The sequence below is a fragment of the Peromyscus maniculatus genome, chromosome 5 (genome assembly GCF_049852395.1).
Source record: "Peromyscus maniculatus bairdii isolate BWxNUB_F1_BW_parent chromosome 5, HU_Pman_BW_mat_3.1, whole genome shotgun sequence".
Classification (NCBI taxonomy): domain Eukaryota; kingdom Metazoa; phylum Chordata; class Mammalia; order Rodentia; family Cricetidae; genus Peromyscus; species Peromyscus maniculatus.
Window position 1 is genome coordinate 10939747 of NC_134856.1, and position 19747 is coordinate 10959493.

Consider the following 19747-nt stretch of genomic DNA (forward strand, 5'->3'; position numbering starts at 1 on the left):
AACTGAAATTTTATATCCCTGGCTTACAGAAAAGCAGTTTTCACATTTTCTACAAACCCGGTTTGACTTCAAAGGTTACAGTCTTTAATTCCATTCACCGAATAATGTAATTGTACTCTGCCACCAAACCACAATGCCAGCCTTTTCTCTGATCACAAGCAGGCAGAAAAACGAAATCATTTCAGTTCTCACCATGGTAGTATTAGTATTCTTAACTATAAACACAAAACAGGATACACACTAGCCTGTCTCTGTGACGACAATTTTTACAAGTCTTGCCAACTGTGAGACAGACACTGGGTCAAGGTTCAGTGTCAAGGACAGCAACAATGTTTGAACAGTGTGAGTGTGGAAGCCACTATGTTCACACAGGGAACAAGGCCTGGCCTAACTTCTGTCCCTGAAGCAGAGCTGGGCAGAGAGAGATATAAGCTTTGTTAAACGCAGCTCAGATGCCGTGCCCACATCTTGGCCTAAAATGTACCTGGTATACCAGAAAAGGATTTCTCTCCAACTAATAGACCCAAATACTGCTCACTTAGACTCATCTGTTAGTGGGCCTAAAAGCAGTAACTACAGGCTACATCAGGACCAGGAAAGGCAGCTGTTTCAAACTAGGAAAAGACAAAGTTCAATGTCCAGTAAAGTCCTCTATGGGGCTGGGAGGTGGCTCAGTGGTTAAAAGCACTGGCTGCTCTTGCAGAGGACCAGTGTTCAGTTCCCAGCACCCACATGGCAGCTCACAACCATCCTTAACTCCTGTTCCAAGGGACCTGATGCCCTCTTCTGGCTCTGTGTACATGGTGCACAAACATACATACAGGCAAAATATTCATACACATAACATTTTTAAACCTCCTTAAACAACTTAAAAGAAAGGTTACCATGAACTTCCCATAGATTCCTTATAGTTGGGAGAAATATAGTAAAAAAAGATTAATAAACACAAATGCTTAACTAAAGACTTCCAACTACAGAGTACATGAAATAGCTTTGTTTTCCTATTACATGAAAATATGTAGAGAATAAAAAAGTCCTATTTCTTCAGTCCATAGTCCATCAATTCAAAGTTTCCAATCACTTAGTTCACTTTAGATCACCATTTGGTGCAGAGAAACCTGCTCAAGCACATGAAGCATAGAAGAGCAAGACAGAAGTTAGGTGTTTGCCTACTCAAACCATCTCTCAGGATGCAGAGCAAATGGTCAGCATGCAAATGGATGTAAACCTTATGAATGAACCTCCTCTGTCTGTAAGCTTCCTACCAAGCTCTGCTAGACCTTCGCTTTCAGATGAAAAGCAAAGAAACTCATTTCTTTAAAAACAGTTCTAGAACCAGGTGTGGTGGAACATGCTTTAAACCCAGCACTGGGAGGCAGAGGGTAACTTGTTTTAAGAGTAAGCTCCAGGATAGCCGAAGCTATACAGTGAGACTCTTGCAAAAAAACAAAACAAACAAACAAACAAACAAAGAGTCCTAGAGCCTGGCATACTGGATCACAACTTAGTCCCAGTAAGCAGAGGAAGGAAGATTTTAAGGCCAGCCTGGTACATACAGCAAGTCTGTATCTAAAAACAATACCAACCACATACTCCCACAAATAAAGTAAAAGCAGTGCAGTAGTCCCAGTACTGAGGTCTGGTTTGCCCACTCCGACTGTACTTGCCCTCAACTAATTCAGACTAGAAGACGTTTCCAGCTGTTCTTCTTTTACAGAATTAATATTTACCCAGTAATGTTCCCAAAGAGCTGCTACTCATCATGCCAATCATTCTGGCAAATCCAACACTATCTCCAGCAAACTGCACAGGATTTCTGCAACCTGTTCCAAACACACAATTAGTGAGCACCACAGCTTCTTTTCCTCTTTCATTTTTTATATAGCTGTGTTTAAATGATATTGTCTCTTTCTCAAGATAGAAAATCAAAAGACAAACTGAAAATAACAATTTGGATGATAAGGGGTTACAGCACTGATTTTTTAAACTCACAAAGACATTCAGTTTCTCTTCTTACTGTTTAAAAAATAAACTGAGTGGTCTGAGCATACTCTACATTTCCAAGAACAGAAAAAGAAGAAAAACAGTGAATATTTTATCATAAATACAGTGTGGTAAGCAAATGGCTTAACAAGCATCTCAACACCAATGCTGTACATGTGACATATCAGCTTTCCTGACTTAATTTTTCTCATGATAATGTATCCTTTACTTAATACTTGCTTCCCCCTTTACTCTTATAAAACATAATCTGCTAATTAAGGCAGATTATGAAGTTGGAGGCCAGCATGGGCTACATAGTAGTACCAGGAGACCAAAGGCTACATTGCTTCTTTACCCTATGAAGTAAAGAAGTCGAGAGCTTTCTGGTCTCATGCGTTATAAGCAGCAGACTGTTTGTAACTGAAAAGGTCTGGGCTGACATTTTTCTAACACATTATTGTTTGGTGACCTATTTGGATAGAACTCATGGCACTGAACTTGGGAATCGAGATGTGTGTGGTCAGCCTCACTTCCTAAAGGTCCCAAGAGAAAACTGAGGATGCACTGGCCTTGTTGGCCTAGTCATGAGGACAGCTAGCTCTAAGTGCCCACTCCAGTACTCTCTATGGAGTTCAGCTGAAGATGTTTCATGATTTTGAGTGAAAGACTGAACATTTCTGGGTTTGGGGATTTAGCTCAGTGGTAGAGCGATTGCCTAGCAAGTGCAAGGCCCTGGGTTCGGTCCTCAGCTCAAAAAAAAAAAAAAAAAAAAAAAAAAAGATTGAACATTTCTGGCACATACTGGGTTGAAGAATGTTCCCAGAAAGAAATGTTCAAAACTTTACCCTGAGAACTTATAAACATAATCTTCCTTGTAAATGTGACTAAGTTAAGGATCTCAAGATGAAATCGTCCAATGAATGCACCTGCCTTTCCTTTTTACAACAGTGCTTTAAGATGGATCATCTGAACTGACATGGTAATTTCACTCTGAACACCAGGAAGAACCTATAAAGGCAGAGTGGGATAATAAGATGCTGCCACAAACCAAGAAATGAGAAACCACCAAAACCTGGAGGAGGGCTTCTCCCCTAGAGCTCTGGACAATGGTGCCAACATTTGATTTCAAATTTCAGAACTCAAAAATGTAAAAGAATAAACTCCCATTGTCCTAGGGCACCTATTAATATTAATTTCTGGTAATTAGGTATAATTATTGAAATGTTGATTTAATGCCATTTAGAAATATTACAGCTTTAACACTGGGAAATGTAGCTCCCATTTTTATGGCCTGAACAGGCTATCTCTGCATAGCCTTACTGAAATATACATGCAATGTAGTGAAAAGCTCAGAATACAACTATGTGAAACCAACGTAAATTATTGTTATTATATGATCCATGAGATCTGTTCAGATCATGGTGAAGACATGCAATCTATCCCCCCCCCCCCCCCCCGTTTTTTTTTGGTCAAGACTGAAGAGCAAGTGGATCTCTGTAAACCTCGTGCCCATGTACTACAAAGTCACTTTGACTAGTCCAGTATAGTCAATTCAGCAGTTATGTCCTAGTACATTATTGCTCTTACACAAATTTGTATAGGCCTTCTTTATGATTGTTTCCAAAAAATAAAATCAATAAACATTTTCAAAAATTCTATTAAGTATCATTCATATTTATATTTAAGTGGTTTCTAAGACATATTTCCGTTGCTGGCCACAGCAACTTTTTAAAAATGTATTCTCAATGCATGCCAGCATCATTGATTAGGACAAACAAAACAGTAGAAACAAAACCCATATTAATTTCAAGCTCCATTAGAAACAGAAGGAAATAGAAAGAGACAGTATGCACATGGAAACATGCCCTCTGAGCTTATAAGACAACAAACAACAAGCAGTGAGGTCCTGACCAGCATCTGTCAGAGACTGTACCAGCCCTTCCTTTCACGACAGTGCATTCGGGATCTTAGAAACACACGCGACAGTTCTACTCTAATACTTGGCCTTCGGGGTTATGGTATAGTACATTCTTGTCTAAAAAAATTCACCATTTTAAATACAAAAGTTCATCTATCAATACAAAAGTCAATCAAGCAGGATGTAGTAACTCACTCTTGTAATTCTATCAGGTGTATGATATGGGTGAATGGAAAACAGACCACCAACTGTACTTGACTTCTAAACCAAGCAACTGAGAATGTCCAATTCAACTCCTACCCACAACCGAAACAGACCAGAAGAAAAGAGAAAGGAGAAGCACTCAACACTAATAGTGGAACTACATTAATCAGGCTCCAACATGATACTGTTGGACCTACATAAAGTGTGAACACAAATAAGTGGTTCTCAACCTTCCTAATGCTGCAACTCTTTAATACAGTTCCTCATGTTGTAGTGACCCTGACCATAAAATTATTTTTTTTTGCTACTTTATAAATGTAATTTTGCTACTGTTAAGAATTGTAATGTAAACATCTGATATGTGACCCTGTGAAAGGGACATTTGACACCCCCCCCCCAAAGAAGTTGAAACAACCCACAGGTTAAGATCAATTGAGCCACATTATCGTAATTAAAACCATCAATTTACTGTGGGCAAACACACTGGAACATACACACAATGGTCTTGGAGTAATTATTTTGTATTTTAAAGCTATTATGGTAAAGTCCAAATAAGAGGGGAAATTCTAAAAACTAAAGCTACTTTAAAGTTCAAAGATTTTCCTTACACAAGACTAAAACTCACAGCAATAATCATTCCAAATTAAGAAATTCTGACTTATTATTATCTGACAAAAAAAATGACTGAGCATACATTGCTAGGAAACCATCTAAAGGGTGCTGAAGGAGGATGTTCTTACATTAAGCAAATGGTTAAAAGAGATAATAACTCTTAACCCTACAGCCAGAACCAGTTCCCAAAATATATGTTGATTATTCATAGTATTTGAGTTCTGTCCCATTCACGCCATGTCATCAATGTTAAAAGCATTATCATAGAACTCCAGCAGTTGCACTTGAGATTAGGTAATGTTTGTTATAAAAGCAAAATAAAATAAAAACCTCTGTGTTTTCCTCTTTTGGGAACATATCAATAATGGAAGAAATCATGAATATCTGTCAGGGACAAGGACAGAATCTCTAGTTAGTAGAAATATACAGACCCCTGATAAGACAGGGAACTAGATCATCTTACAGTCAGATTGCCTAGCAACAGGACATTGAGTCAGAGCCCTTGACCCTTTCACCCTGTAAACATCCTATACAAACATCCTGTTAGCTTGCCCCACCTTATGCAGATGACAGCTTCTTGCTCCCCCCACCCTGCAGGAACTATATAAACCCTTCTGGAAGGAAATAAAGTTGCACCTTGATCAGAATCTAGACTTGGTGTGTTTTCCTTTGTATCTCCTGTCCCTACATTCCCTCCTTAGGGTGGTCGAGAACCTGTTGAAGCCCTGCTGGCGGGGCAAATTATCAATGATTTCTAGTCTGCCCTCAAAAGTATAGGTTTTCAAATTAGATTAAATTCAGAAATGTAGTCATCAGATGAACTATCATAGGTCTTCAATGGGTTTAGGGATACAGTACCAATTAAGCCCAGCTCATAGAGCACACAATTACCACCCATTTCTTCCTGGACCTGCCTTTGTGGGACCTGAATCCTTTTTATTTCAAAGGAAATCAAGGTCGGTGGTGGCCTAGTCCCCACTACTCAGGAGGGGGGATCATGATCACTTGAGGCCAGACCATACAGGAATAGGTCCCAGAGAGCAAACAAACAAAAACAGGAACAGGTAAACCAACGCACACAGCACGGCACTCCATACTGTGCTTTCATTCCTACACCAAACAAACTATGAGGTTTCTCCTTAACAAGTTTACAGCAGTTTCTGATTAGATTAAAACAACAATCAGCAGTAGTGGCATGTCGGGCTCAATGAGATTGGGGTGCTCTATTAGGCCATTTCCTGGTATCACTAATGCAGCCAAATACTTCCTGGAAATCACTGAGTTGATTTCAGTAAATAGCACTTTAAGTTCCAATACAAGCAAGATGCAAAAAGAAATGTGAACAAATAGTAAAGTTATCTGAGATCTAGCAGAGCAAGCAAGAGAAACCTAACGACTCCTGTCTCTGTGCCTTGGATTAAGCCCAAGTCAGGAAGTGAAATCTGTTCTCAGAACCAGAATTATCTAAAAAGTGCAGGTTGGAATTGCTTTCTTAAATTTAGCCATAAAGAGCACTCTGAAAACAACCCAACGGTCCCCCTCTGTATCTCCAAACCTGAGTCTCCTGTTCTTTTAGTAGCTGGGTAAGAAGAAAATTAATGAAGAAAGTGGCAGTCTTAACTCAATTGGTGAAGAAAGGGCCAAGCCTACAGCCTGGGTACATGCTCCAGGCTGCACCTGCAGCTGGCAGCTCTTACCTGAATGTCTGTGTCCTTCACAGGCTCAAGAGGTTCAAAAGTGGTTGCTGCACTCAGACTCTCCAATCTCTGGGAGATGTGGGATATGTCAAGTCCCCGTGACCCAAGAAGAACTGATCTATATGGGGGTGTAGGGCAGGAAGACAAAGAGGGAAAGTAGTATTAGGTGTGTAACACATGCCATAAAATACTAGAGTTGTTTTCATTCAAAACCTCCTAACTTGGAGTAGAGGAAGAGACCAGAGCAAATGGTAGAGCACCTGACTGGAACACTTCCATCTTCTGACCGGGTGCTTCTGTGTGCCTGATTTCTTACCTGCCCATAAAGTTCTACAAACTGAAACAGCAGACACACACTGCATTTGGGAGTAAGATATCCAAGTTTTGGTAATAACTGAATTAGAGGGAGCACCTCATTACAGAAGGGAACAATACCAACACCATAGTCAGCTCCAAACACTTTCAGGAACCCCATGAGGTAGATTAATTATTCACTCCTGTTTTGGAGATGGGAAGCTAAGGCATAAAAAGATTAACCAACTTGTCCAAAGTTACAGAGGGATTGCCAGGATATGGTAGACACAAGTAATCCATCCTAGATCTAGAATACAAACTCTTCACCACCACTCCACATTTAACAGCTTCTGAAAACAAAGCCTCAAGGGGCATTTTAACCCAGGAGTACTCAGGTCCAAACGTTAAACTGTCCGGGGCAGCAGATAGCTTGTTCAGGGGTAGTCAAAACAATCAAAGGCTAGTTCTGCATGGCTTGTCTTCAAAATGCAGGTACCATGCCACTACACCTTCAAATTCCCTCTCTGCTCAGCCAAGAATACAGCAGGCTGTTTTCTGAACAATAAAAGTTTCTGAAGAGAAATGGGAATATAGTCAACTTCATTTCTCCTCTCTAGGCAACAAAACGATGAACAAATTTAAAATATAAAATAAATAGATAGTCCAGTATAAAACTGTACATCAGTTAGAAAGGCTAAACCAAACTGTAAGTTCAAGGCTAGTCTGGACTATAAAGAGCCCTTCTCTCAAAAATCAAAACAAGAAACATATCTTGACTAGTATCTAAAGCTCTTTGAAAGAAAGAGACGGGGGCAAGTTAGGTCAGCTTTTCTGTTGAGATTTATTTTTTATTTTTATTCACTGATGTGTGCACGAATGCCATGTGTACATCAGTGCCCATGAAGGCCATTGGATCTACTGGAACTGGATTCACAGGCCCCTTGACATGGGTGCTGGGAAGCAAACTCAGGTCCTCTAGAGGAGTAAGCAGTGCTTTTAACCTTTAAGCCATCTTTCCAGCCTGCTGTGGAATAATCTTTCTGTACACCGTGAATATGTATTGCTCTTATTGTTAATAAAAAGCTGATTGGCCAATAGCTGGGCAGGAAGAGATTGGGCAAGACAGCCTGACACAGAAAATGCTGGGAGGAAGAAAGGTGAAGTCAGAGGAGTCACCAGAAGATGCAGGGAGAAGCAAGATGAGCAAGCCATACTGAAAGAAGGTACTGAGCCAGCAGGTGGTGGCACACGCCTTTAATCCCAGCACTCAGGAGGCAGAGGCAGGCGGTCCAGCCTGGTCTCCAAAGTGAGTTCCAGGAAAGGTGCAAAGCTACACAGAGAAACCCTGTCTCAAAAAAACCAAAAAGAAAAAAGGTACTGAGCCATGTGGCAAAGCACAGACAAGAAATATGGGTTAATTTAAATATGGGTAAGAGTTATCTAGTGACAAGCCTGAGCTATTGGCTGAGCATTTATAATTAAGTCTTCATGGGAGTGGCTCCCAGGACAGGAAAACTGCCTACACCAGCCCCCTTTTTTGTATGTATGTTTTTGTTTTTGGAAGTCTTGTCTTTGTGCCTTTCAACTCATGAAACAGAAAGTGTGCCTACATGCCTAACTAACTAGTTAGGTTATTTAGATCACCATTTTTTGTATTGTGATTTGGTGACTCCAAAATGTCACCAACAAAGCTGGTTTCACCTTGAGTAAAAGGCTAGAAAGCCAGACCAAATGAGACCCAAGATGATGATGATGGAGATGGAGGAGGAGGAAAGGAGGCTGCTGCCACTAAGGCATTTTGGGAGCACACTTAATACCTATGAGTGTAAGTGAAGACTTTCAATCACAATCTAACAGCTTTCTCAAAGAAGAAAAAGGGCTCCTCTATGCTTAGCAGTATTTTGGTAAATATGATGGAATAAATTGTGCTTATTCAGACAGCTCCTCCCTGTAGATTCTTAATTGCTTTGGGTCAACTAGGACAACATCCCTGGGGCATCCCTTCTAAGAGAACATATCTGACAGGCAGCCCACCTCTCTCCTAACAAGGCTTAATAATTACCTTCTACAGTGCTTATCACCTGGCTGATCATCAGGATCACCTACACAAACCTCTTCTCAAAGACCTATTTTGATTACTGTCGGGCAAAGAAGAACATTAGTATAATGTTCTCCCTCCTTTCACAACAGCTCTACTGATATCAATTTGCTTACTACAAAACCCATCAGTTACAGTGTACATACAATTCAGTAATTTTAATATATTTGTACAGAAGCATATAATCATGACCATCAGCAATTTTAGAATATTTTCATCATCCCCAAAAGAAAGCCCTATCATGAGAAATGTCTCCCTTTTCTCCTTGTGAGATCTTGACAATGCATATAAATGGAATAATACAAGTCTTTTGTGACTGGTGTCTTCCTCTTAGTGTAATGCTTTTGAGGGTCATCTATCTGGGTTGGATATTAAGAATTAATCGTATTTTATACCATACCCCATTTTATGTATCCATTAATCAATCAGTGGGCGGGCATTAAGCTGCTCCTAAGGTTTTCACTCTTGTGAAAAATGTTGCCAAGAACACCTATACACAGGTTTTGCAAGAATGTTTACATTTCTCTTGGATATATACATTGAAGCAGAGCTGCGAGGTTAAATCAGAATTCTGTTCAGTCTTGTGAAGAGCAGAGACCATTTTCCAAAGCAGCCACACCATTTTGTAACCTACCAGCATACATAATTCCCACATCCTCACCAATACTTCCTTTATGATTATGCTATCCTAGTCAGTCTCTCTTTTCTGGCTGTTATTAAAAAAATGGTTAAAATACAAAATTAAATATTGAATTTCGGGGTTGCAGATTTAGCTCAGTGGTAGAGCGCTTGCCTAGCAAGCACAAGGCCCTGGGTTCAATCCTCAGCTCCAAAAAAAATTGAATTTCACCAGGTGGTGGTAGTGCACGCCTTTAATCCCAGCACTCGGGAGGCAGAGCCAGGTAGATCTCTGAGTTCGAGGCCACCCTGGTCTACAGAGCGAGATCCAGGACAGGCACCAAAACTACACAGAGAAACCTTGTTCGAAAAAAAAAAATTGAATTTCTTAGTACCTGTCACTCAGCTTTAACAACCCACAGGGCATGATCAATCCTATCCCACCTGCCCCACCTATTTTCCACTACCAGATTATTTTGAAATAGATTATGGTAGATTGAAGATATTTTCTAACTGTTTCATAATTTGAAGATTTGTGTTCATCTGAATGAGTGCCAAGTAAGATCTTGTGGATGACTGGTATGCTTTCTAAATCTTTTTTCCTTTTATAGGTTTCCCCTCCATCTTATATTTTTCCTTCTAATTTCTTTGTGGAAGAGTTTGGACGTGCCTTATAAAACAATGTAACTCAGACTTAATTATACACATGAATCACCTGACTTCTTAAAATGCTGGTTTTGAATCAACAGCTCTGGGATAGAGCTTGACATTCACTTCAAAACCTTGTAGTTGACACTTAGGTTATTGATACAGAGTACACTCAGAGCAGCAAAGATAAATTCTGAGTAGATGCAGGCACCATTATGTTGTTGCTGGTATCTGTTCTGGTCACACTTCCATTAGGAGGTACGGAATATCTGTGGACACTGATGCCCACTGCTGAGACTCAGCTGTACTTATACCTTAAACAGTGGCACTCTATTTCTACCTTTACAAATAGTAAATAGTGAGCTGGTTATCTAGTGTGCTTCAACATGACTGATTTTTATTTTAGTATCAATATAAATGGATAAACTAAAACACATTTAATATGTTTCAACCTACTACATTTTAAAGTTTTTTTAAAAGATTTATTTCTGCCGGGTGTGGTGGCGCACGCCTTTAATCCCAGCACTCGGGAGGCAGAGCCAGGAGGATCTCTGTGAGTTCGAGGCCAGCCTGGGCTACCAAGTGAGTTCCAGGAAAGGCGCAAAGCTACACAGAGAAACCCTGTCTCGAAAAAAACCAAAAAAAAAAAAAAAAATTTATTTCTAGTTTATATGTATGAGTGTTTGCCTGCATGTATGTCTGTGTACCACATGTGTACATACATGATGCCACGGAGGCCAGAAGAGAGTGTCAGATCCCCTGGAACTAGAGTTACAGATGGTTGTGAATTGCTGCCATGTGGGTGCTGGGTCCTCTGAAGAGCAGCCAGTTGCTCTTAATGCTGAGCCATCTCTCCAACCTCCTAATGTATGTCTTATTCTTCAGATGTTCAAATTGTCTCACCATTGGCCAGTAGAAGCCTCTTCAAGTTTATTTCAAAGTTTTAAAGTTTGATTTGATTTTACTGTGTTGTTGTATGGTGGGAGTGTTTTGGGGCTTATGGTGTTGGGGATATACGCAGAACCTTACATACATTAAACCACTACTCACATGTATAAATAAGTACTGCCTTCTGAGTTCTTTCTGAAATGACTCCAGTAAGTCTTTATAACTTTGCCACCTGACACAGCAAAATGTTTCATGTATGTCTTAAACAGAGACCAAGGATCAGCTAACTCTACAAGGAGCCCTAGTTACCTTTAAAGGACTTTATAGATAATTCTCTGGGCAACCAGGATTGTGTATTGCTGCTAGGCCTCTTCAACAGCAGAGCTAGAAATGGAGTTTTTGGTTTTGCTGAGATAAATTACAACATGAATTAATATTACTGCTTTCAATTCAAATTCAAGAACACTGAATTGTAGGTTTACTTCAGATGTTCTAACTGTATCTCCTCTTCCCATCCCAAAAGGCTCGCCACCACAACTGCTAATGTGTTTTGGCCTACCCAGGAGCTATGCCTGCCTGCTGTCAGGCACCCTGCCATGATAGTTACAAACTAACCCTCTGAAACTATAAGCAAGTCCACATTAAACAGTTCCTTTTATAATTTGCCTTGGTCATGATGTCTGCTCACAGCAATAGTAACCCTAGCTAAGACACCAATCAATCCACATCCCACATTCCAATCATCTCCGTCAACAGATTGTCACAGGTGATCAGAGTCTGGGCCACAATCTTCTTTCCTAACCAGGCCAAGGTCAGGAACCAGATAACTAGAGACAGTCCCTGTACCACAGCCTACTAATACTCCCCACACTAACCAATTCTAATCATATTTACCCTGCTCTTCTACAGAAACCACAATGAAAGTCCCTGCCCTTGCTCCAGCTGCCTCTTGATTAGGCTTGGGCTATAATCCCAAAAAACACAATCCTATACAACCATAACCCTGAATGTCAAAATTCTCAAAAGAATGTCAAAATACTAAAAAATATAATTCTGGGAAAATTAATTTAAAGAACATAAAAGATATTCATTGGAGTCAGGTGTAACGACACAGAGGTACACACCTGTAATCTTAGCATTTGGGAGGTAGAGGTTCAGGGTAATCCCCTTTCACAGAGCTTGAGGTCAGCTTGGGCTACATGAGACCGTGTTTCAAAATAACAACCACAAAAGTCATTTATTTGCCTGTGTGTGTGTGTGTGTGTGTGTGTGTGTGTGTGTGTGTGTGTGTGTGTGTGTGTTGAACCCAGGGGTTTTTATTGCTGTTTTGTTTGTTTGAGACAGGTTGCTGTTTGTTTCATGCAGCCCTGGGTGTCCTGGAGTGTTTCTGCTGGGACTATAGGTGTGCACTACCACATCCAGCTAATTTCTCTTTTAAAAGAGGGGTTATTTGAGAAACATATAACATCATGAGAATATTTCATGGGTGACTTTATAAAACATTATGAATATTCAAATGTAAACAAATATACTACAACTGTATGGTGGCATGAATAAGAATGGCCCCCCATAGGCTCATATATTTGAATGCTTAGTCATCAGGAAATGGCACTATTTGAGAAGGATTAGGAGGTGTGGTCTTGTTGGAGGAAGTGTGTCACTGAGGGTGGGCTTTGAGGTTTCCAAAACCCATGCCAAACCCAGTGTCTCTCCCTCTGCATGCCTGCAGATAAGTATGTAAAGCTGTCAACTGCTTTTCCAGTACCACATTTTCCCCATTATGATGATAAGGGACTAAGCCTCTGAAGCTGTAAGCAAGCCTCCAATTAAAATCTTTCTTTTCTAAAAGTTGCCTTGGCAGGTCAGGTGTGGTAGCACACACCTTGAATCTCAGCACTCGGAAGGCAGAGGCAGGAGGATCTCTAAGTTCAAGGCCAGCCTTGTCTACAAAAGGAGTTCCAGGACAACCAGAGCTACACTGAGAGTTATAGACAAAATCATATTCATATATAAATAGGTCAAAAAGGCAAAATGTGGGTTGGAGAGATAGCTCAGCGGTTAAGAGCACTGTTTGCTCTTCCAGAGGACCCATGTTCAATTCCCAGCACCTACATGGCAGCTCACAATTGTATGTAACTCCAGTTCCAGGGGATCTAACACCCTCACACAGACATACATACAGGCAAAACACTAATGCACATAATTTTTTTTAAGTAAATTTTTAAAAAGGCAAAATGTGTAAGCATCTATCCAGGGGCTATATATACCAGCTCGGTAGTATAATACCTGCTTAGCTTGCATTAAAGCCCTTAGTTCAATCCACAAATATCAAATAAAAGCACTTTATTCATATATCATTGTACCTAGCAGGTGGTACATGCAACTTTATAACTGCAGTCCTATGAAATAGCATGATGGATAACCTATTTTTCTTCTTGTTTTTTAAAAATTTATTCTATGATATATATCAACAAAAGCATCCCCTATGATGTCTTCCCTTCTTCTGTGCTATGCTTCTGTGTTGATTTGGGTCCACATACATAAATCCAATCTGCACCACACTCATATACAGACCACAAATTTGGCAGAAATAGTACAAGCAATCAAACTAGGAAGCACCACTGTCAAAATGCCTCTCATCCTACCATGCACATAATTATTTTTGAGGCAGTTAGTAGCTGCTGGCTTCTTCATTTATTTAATAAATGTGGCTTTCATTTATTAAAACCTCCTGAAATTTCATCAGCTGAAAGGAATGCAAATGCTGATGAATGATGTATTTTTTACATGAAGTTTCCATCATCACTGTACTGCATGGCTAATCCTTTCTAAAGAGCTCAGCTTTGTATTTCTCATGAGGCAGCTTTTCCAAACACCAGAATTAAAGTTTGGGGGACTTGGGATTTCAAGATTTCAACTTTTGAGATTACAGCATTCTGGATCAGCTCCTTCAACAGTATGACCAATCTGGCTCCCAAACAATCCCAGTACTCACTTGGGAGGCTTTGTGGTATACTATGCCTCTTCTATTTTTAGGTATCTGTGGGGAAAAAATTTCCTTTTTTTTTTAAAGATTTATTTATTTATTATGTATACAGAAGAGGGTACCTGATCTCATTACAGATGGTTGTGAGCCACCATGTGGTTGCTGGGAATCGAACTCAGGACCACTGGAAGAGTAGTCAGTGCTCTTAAACTCTGAGCCATCTCTCCAGCCCGGGGAAAAAACTTCCTTGACGAGAGTCATTTCCCTGTCTGTCTTAATCATGTTCAATTAAGACAAATAGTATTTTTAAAGCATTTCCTTTTTTAAAATCAGCAAATATTTACATACATTTGTATCACTTACTCTCCAAAAAGAGCTTGTGATATAATTCTCTTACTATACAATCCATCCATTCACTGTATAACATTCAGTGGAGACTCAGGGTTATCCAACCGTCATTATAATCAATTGTATAACATTTTCATTGCTCCCAAAAGAAAACCTCTACTTGTCAGAAATCAGTTCCCATTTCCCCATTCACTTGCCCTAAATATAGCAGCCCTCATTTATCTTCCTTTTTCTGCAGATTTGACTATTCTGGACATCACCCAAACAGAGCCATACAAATATAATCTTTTGTAACCAGTTTCTTTGACTTAAACTTTTAGGGTTATCCATATAAAGCATATGCCCCTTTCTTGACAAATCAGATCCTATTACATGGCTATGCCACATTTTGTGCACATATTCATCAGCTGGTTGATACCTGCCATTATAATTAACGTACAAGTTTTGTGTAGACATGTTTATATCTTTTGGATTTATACCTAAAAACAGAATCACTGGGTTATATGGTAACTGCATGCCCTTTTGAGGAACTCTGGACTATCTTCCAAAGAGGCAGAACTACTTTATATTTCAACCAACAGTGCATGAAGGAAGACTCATCCAGATTTTTGCACATTCTCATTAATGTTATTACATGTCTTTTTTATTAGAACCTTCCTGGTAGGTATGAAGTGGTATAACACTGTAGCTTTGACATGTACTTCTCAGGTACCTAATGATACTTACTAGATAATGATATGCCATTTAAAATTAAGTTGTCTTTTTATGAATAAATTCTAAAAAGCTAAAAAGAAAACATGGGGCAGTGATTTGTTGCAGTACACTAGTTAAAGATGTGTTACATTTGTTTATGCTGTGGAATATTTGTTTAGTGATGCAAAGATGTGTTGCATTCTTTTATGCTGCATTTGTCTAACTCTGTGAAACTGTGTTAATTTGCCTGTCTAAAACACATGATTGGTCTAATAAAGAGCTGAACGGCCAGTAAGAAGATAGGAGGAAGGATGGCAGGGATGGCAGGCAGAGAGAATAAATAGGAGGATCGAGAAAAGGAGGAGGACTCAAGAGGCCAGCCACCCAGCTACACAACCAGCCATGGAGTAAGAAGTAAAGAAAGGTATATAGAATATAGAAAGATAAAAGCCCAGAGAGGAAAGATAGGATAATTTAAGTTAAGAAAAGCTGGCTAGTAATAAGTCAGGCTAAGGCCAGGCATTTATAAGTAATAATTAGCCTCTGTGTGATTAATTTAGAAGCTGAGTGGTAGGACCCCAAAAGTGCAAAAGAGTTTAAAAAAAAAGAAAAGAAAAGACCAACTACAGTGAGTTGGCTTAGTGTACCCGCTGGATGTACTTGCTACCAACCTTGACCTGAGTTTGATCCTTGGCAATATGTCCTCTGACTCCCACACAAACATACATACACATGCATGCATGCACATGCACAAACACACAGACACAAATAAAAATACACTCACAGAGAAAATAATTTTTTAAAAACTCTGAATTTAGGCTGGGCAGTGGTGGCACACGCCTTTAATCCCAGTACTCGGGAGGCAGAGCCAGGTGGATCTCTGTGAGTTCGAGGCCAGCCTGGGCTACCAAGTGAGTTCCAGGACAGGCGCAAAGCTACACAGAGAAACCCTGTCTCAAAAACAAACAAAAAACAAAAAACAAAACAAAACAAAAAACAAAAAAAAACCTCTGAATTTAAGTTTGTCTTAGATAAGGTTTCTATTGCTGTTAAGAGACACCATGACCATGGCAACTTTTATAAACGAAATCATTTAATTGAGGCTAGCATACATTATCATTATGGTGGGAAACATGGTGGTGTGCAGGCAGGCATGGTGCTGGAGAATGAGCTGAGAGTTCTACATCTTGATCTGCAGGCCACAGGAAGTAAACTGTCTACCACACTAAGGGCAGCTTGAGCAAAGGAAACCTCAAAACCCACCCCAACAGTGACATACTTCTTCCAACAAGGCTACACCTACTCCAAGAAAGCCACACCTCTTCATAGTGCCATTCCATTTGGGGACCATTTTCTTTAAAACAACCACAAGACTTCCTTAGCATTTAAATAAATGGCAAGTATTTTTTCCTAAAACATATTTCTTTCTTGACATTTGCCTTTGAAGCACAAGTGTTTCACTTAGATGAAGCTAAACTGCTCTGTTTTTTAGATATATCCTATTGGCCTAATATCCTAGACAGCTCTGCCAAATCTAAGGTCAAGAATAGTTGTTGGTTTGTGTTTGAAACCCGGGTAGCCCAGACTGGCCTTGAACTTGTGCAGACAAGGATAACCTTGAATTTCTGGCTCTCACGCCTCTACCTCTAGAGTGCTGATAATATAGGCATGTGCCACTCACTGTCTTAGTCATAAACTAAGTTCTATGTGAAGAGGCACCATGACCAAGGCAACTTATAAAAGGAAGCATTTAACTGGGGGCTTTCTTACAGTTTCAGGTTAGTCCATGACTACCATGGTAAAGAGTGTAGCAGCAGACAGGGAGACATGGCACTGCAGGAATACTAGGAGCTTACATCAGCTCTGCAGGCAGCAGGCAATGGGAGGCTGGGCCTGGTGAGGGTTTTGGAACCTCAAAGCCCACCCCCAGTGACACACCTCCTTCAACAAGGCCACACCTCCTAATCCTTCCTAAACACTCCAACTGAGGACTAAGCATTCAAACATGTGAGTCTATGGGGACCATTCTCCTTCAATTCACCATTGCCACCAAGATTTAAGTGATTCTGGGGCCTAAAGCCAGGGCCTTGGGCATGCTAGGAAAGCACTCCACCAAGTGAGTTACATCCCTACCTCTTGAGGTCAGGAAAATTTATGCACACATTTTCTTCCAAGAGTTTTATAATTTTAGTTCTTACATCCACACCTACAGTCCAGCTAGAATTAATGCTTGTGTATGGAATGAGACAGGGGCCAACTGTATTCTTTTGCATGTAGACATCAGGTTACCCCAACCTTATTTGTTAAAGACTACTCTTTCCATGTTCAATGGTCTGAACACCTTTATTGGGGGAAAAAATCATAACCACATAAACTTTCTAGACTCATAATTCTAGAATTATGTTGTTTTAATAGGAGTAAAGGGAAAACCCAATATTCTTAGAGTTGTTTTAAGATTACAGATACTACTGACATTTTTAAATTTACTTTGTGTATGAGGGCTTTGCTTGCTTGTATATATGTACATCACATGAGTGCCTGGTGCATCTAGAGGCCAAAATAGGGTGGCAGATCCCCTGGAGCTGGAGTTACAGATAATTATGAGCCACTATGTGGGTACTAGCAACTGAACCCAAGTCCTCTGGAAGAACACAACCACTGAGGCCCATCTAGACTTGTAATTTATTCCAACAATCTATTTTTCCATCCTTATGCCACATAATCTTGGTTAGTGTGATTTTGTTTATAAACACAGGGTCATATCATGAAGCCCAGGCTGACCTTGGAACTCACTAAGTAAGGCAGGAAGACCATGAACAGGAGTTCCTCGGTGCTGAGATTATAGTTAGAGATGACCACACCTGGTGATTGTTGTGGCTTTCTAGGAATTGAAGTGTCAGTCCTCTTTTCTTGTCTTTTAAAGATTGTTCTGGGGACTGGAGAGATGGTTCTGTGGTTAAAAGCACTGGCAGCTCGCCCTTCTAGAGGACCTGGGTTCAATTCAATGAGCATCAGGCACATATGTGGTATTACATACATGCAGGCAAAACACTCATCCTCATTTTTTTAAAGATTGTTTTGGCCATGCAAGAGCTCTTGTATTTTGAATCAATCCCTCAATTTCTCAAAAAGAGCCAGCTGGGAGGCTGGATTTTTTTCTATCTTTTTATTTATTTATTTTTTTAATGAAGTATTTTTTTAAAATACTTATTTATTTATTATGTATACAGTATTCTGTCTACATGTATGCTTACAGGCCAGAAGAGGGCACCGGATCGAATTATGGATGGTTGTGAGCCACCATGTGGTTGCTGGGAATTGAACTCAGGACCTCTGGAAGAGCAGACAGTGCTCTTAACCCCTGAGCCATCTCTCCAGCCCCTATCTTTTCTTTTTCATCTAATGTGTATGGGTATTTTGCTTGCATGTATGTTTGTATACCTTGTGCATGTCTGGTGCCCTTGAAGGCAAGAAGAGGGCATCAGATTCCCTGGAAGTGTAATTAACAGATGGTTTTGTGAGCCACCACATAGTTGTTAGGAATTGAATCCAGGTCCTCAAAAGAGCAGCCAGAAATCTTAACTGCTGAACCATCTCTCCAGCTGGATGCTGGGATTTTAAGTTTTTGTTGAATATATAGGTCAACATGGGGTGTATGGACACCTTAATATAAATTTCCAATCCACTAACACGGGATATCTTTTATCTGCTTTTTTTTTTTTTTTTGGTTTTTCGAGACAGGGTTTCTCTGTGTAGCTTTGCGCCTTTCCTGGAACTCACTTGGTAGCCCAGGCTGGCCTCGAACTCACAGAGATCCACCTGGCTCTGCCTCCCGAGTGCTGGGATTAAAGGCGTGTGCCACCACCGCCCGGCTATCTGCTTTTTTAAACAAAAGGAAGAAGCATTACACCTACCTACCCATCCACCCTTTTGTTGCTGTTGCTATACTAGGGACCAACTCAGAACCTTTCATGTGCTAGCCTGCATTCTATTACTGATCTACATTTTAGTATTTTAGACATTTTTCTCTACCTTGAAGTGTTTATTTAATAACCTCTCCTAAATTCACTCCATGGTAGTGTACATGATCTCTCCTTGGTACTACTGGAAAGTATCCAAGTATACAAACCTGGCACATCTATTCAGCTAGTACACAAAAGAAAGACACTCATGATTTCCTATTTTTCCTATGTCACATAATGCAACAATGAATCTTTGTGTAGACTTCATATTTATGCTACTAGATCTTTGGGACAGAACCCTAGAAACAGAAATTGCTAGATCAATTTTGCTAGCTATTTCCTAATTAAATTTCAGAGTACTACATCTTCACAGTGACATGTGAGAGTTCATCCAAATGACTTTACATATTCTAGGGTAAAAAACTCCAGAATTGAAAAACCAGCTTTTGCCAGGTGGTGGTAGAGCACGCCTTTAATCTCAGCATTTGGGAGGCAGAGGCAGGCGGATCTCTGAGTTTGAGGCCAGCCTGGTTTACAGAGCGAGTTCCAGGGCAGTCACGGATACACAGAGAAACTCTGTCTCAAAAGAACCAAAATCAAAACAAAACAAAAATTTTAAAAAAGAAAGAAAAGAAAAACCAGCTTTTAAGACAGGTGTGGCAGCTCATACTTATAATCCCAGCACTGTAGAGGCTCAGATAGGGAAGTAAGAATTACAGGCCAGCTTGAATTGCATATTTAGTTCCAGACTAGCCTGGGCAACAAACAGTGTAGCTATTGGAATTGAAGAGAATGGTC

The 19747-nt window shown here is 40.0% G+C and overlaps 1 protein-coding gene across 1 annotated transcript in view; it reads right to left on the minus strand.

Annotated features, from left to right (window-relative positions):
• Positions 1–19747, minus strand: part of Nup93 (nucleoporin 93) — a 110622-nt gene that overhangs the window by 71312 nt on the left and 19563 nt on the right. Inside the window, exon 3 of the mRNA XM_006985211.4 lies at positions 6415–6532. Coding sequence (XP_006985273.1) covers positions 6415–6532 — 118 coding nt within the window. The remainder of the gene's footprint in view (positions 1–6414; positions 6533–19747) is intronic.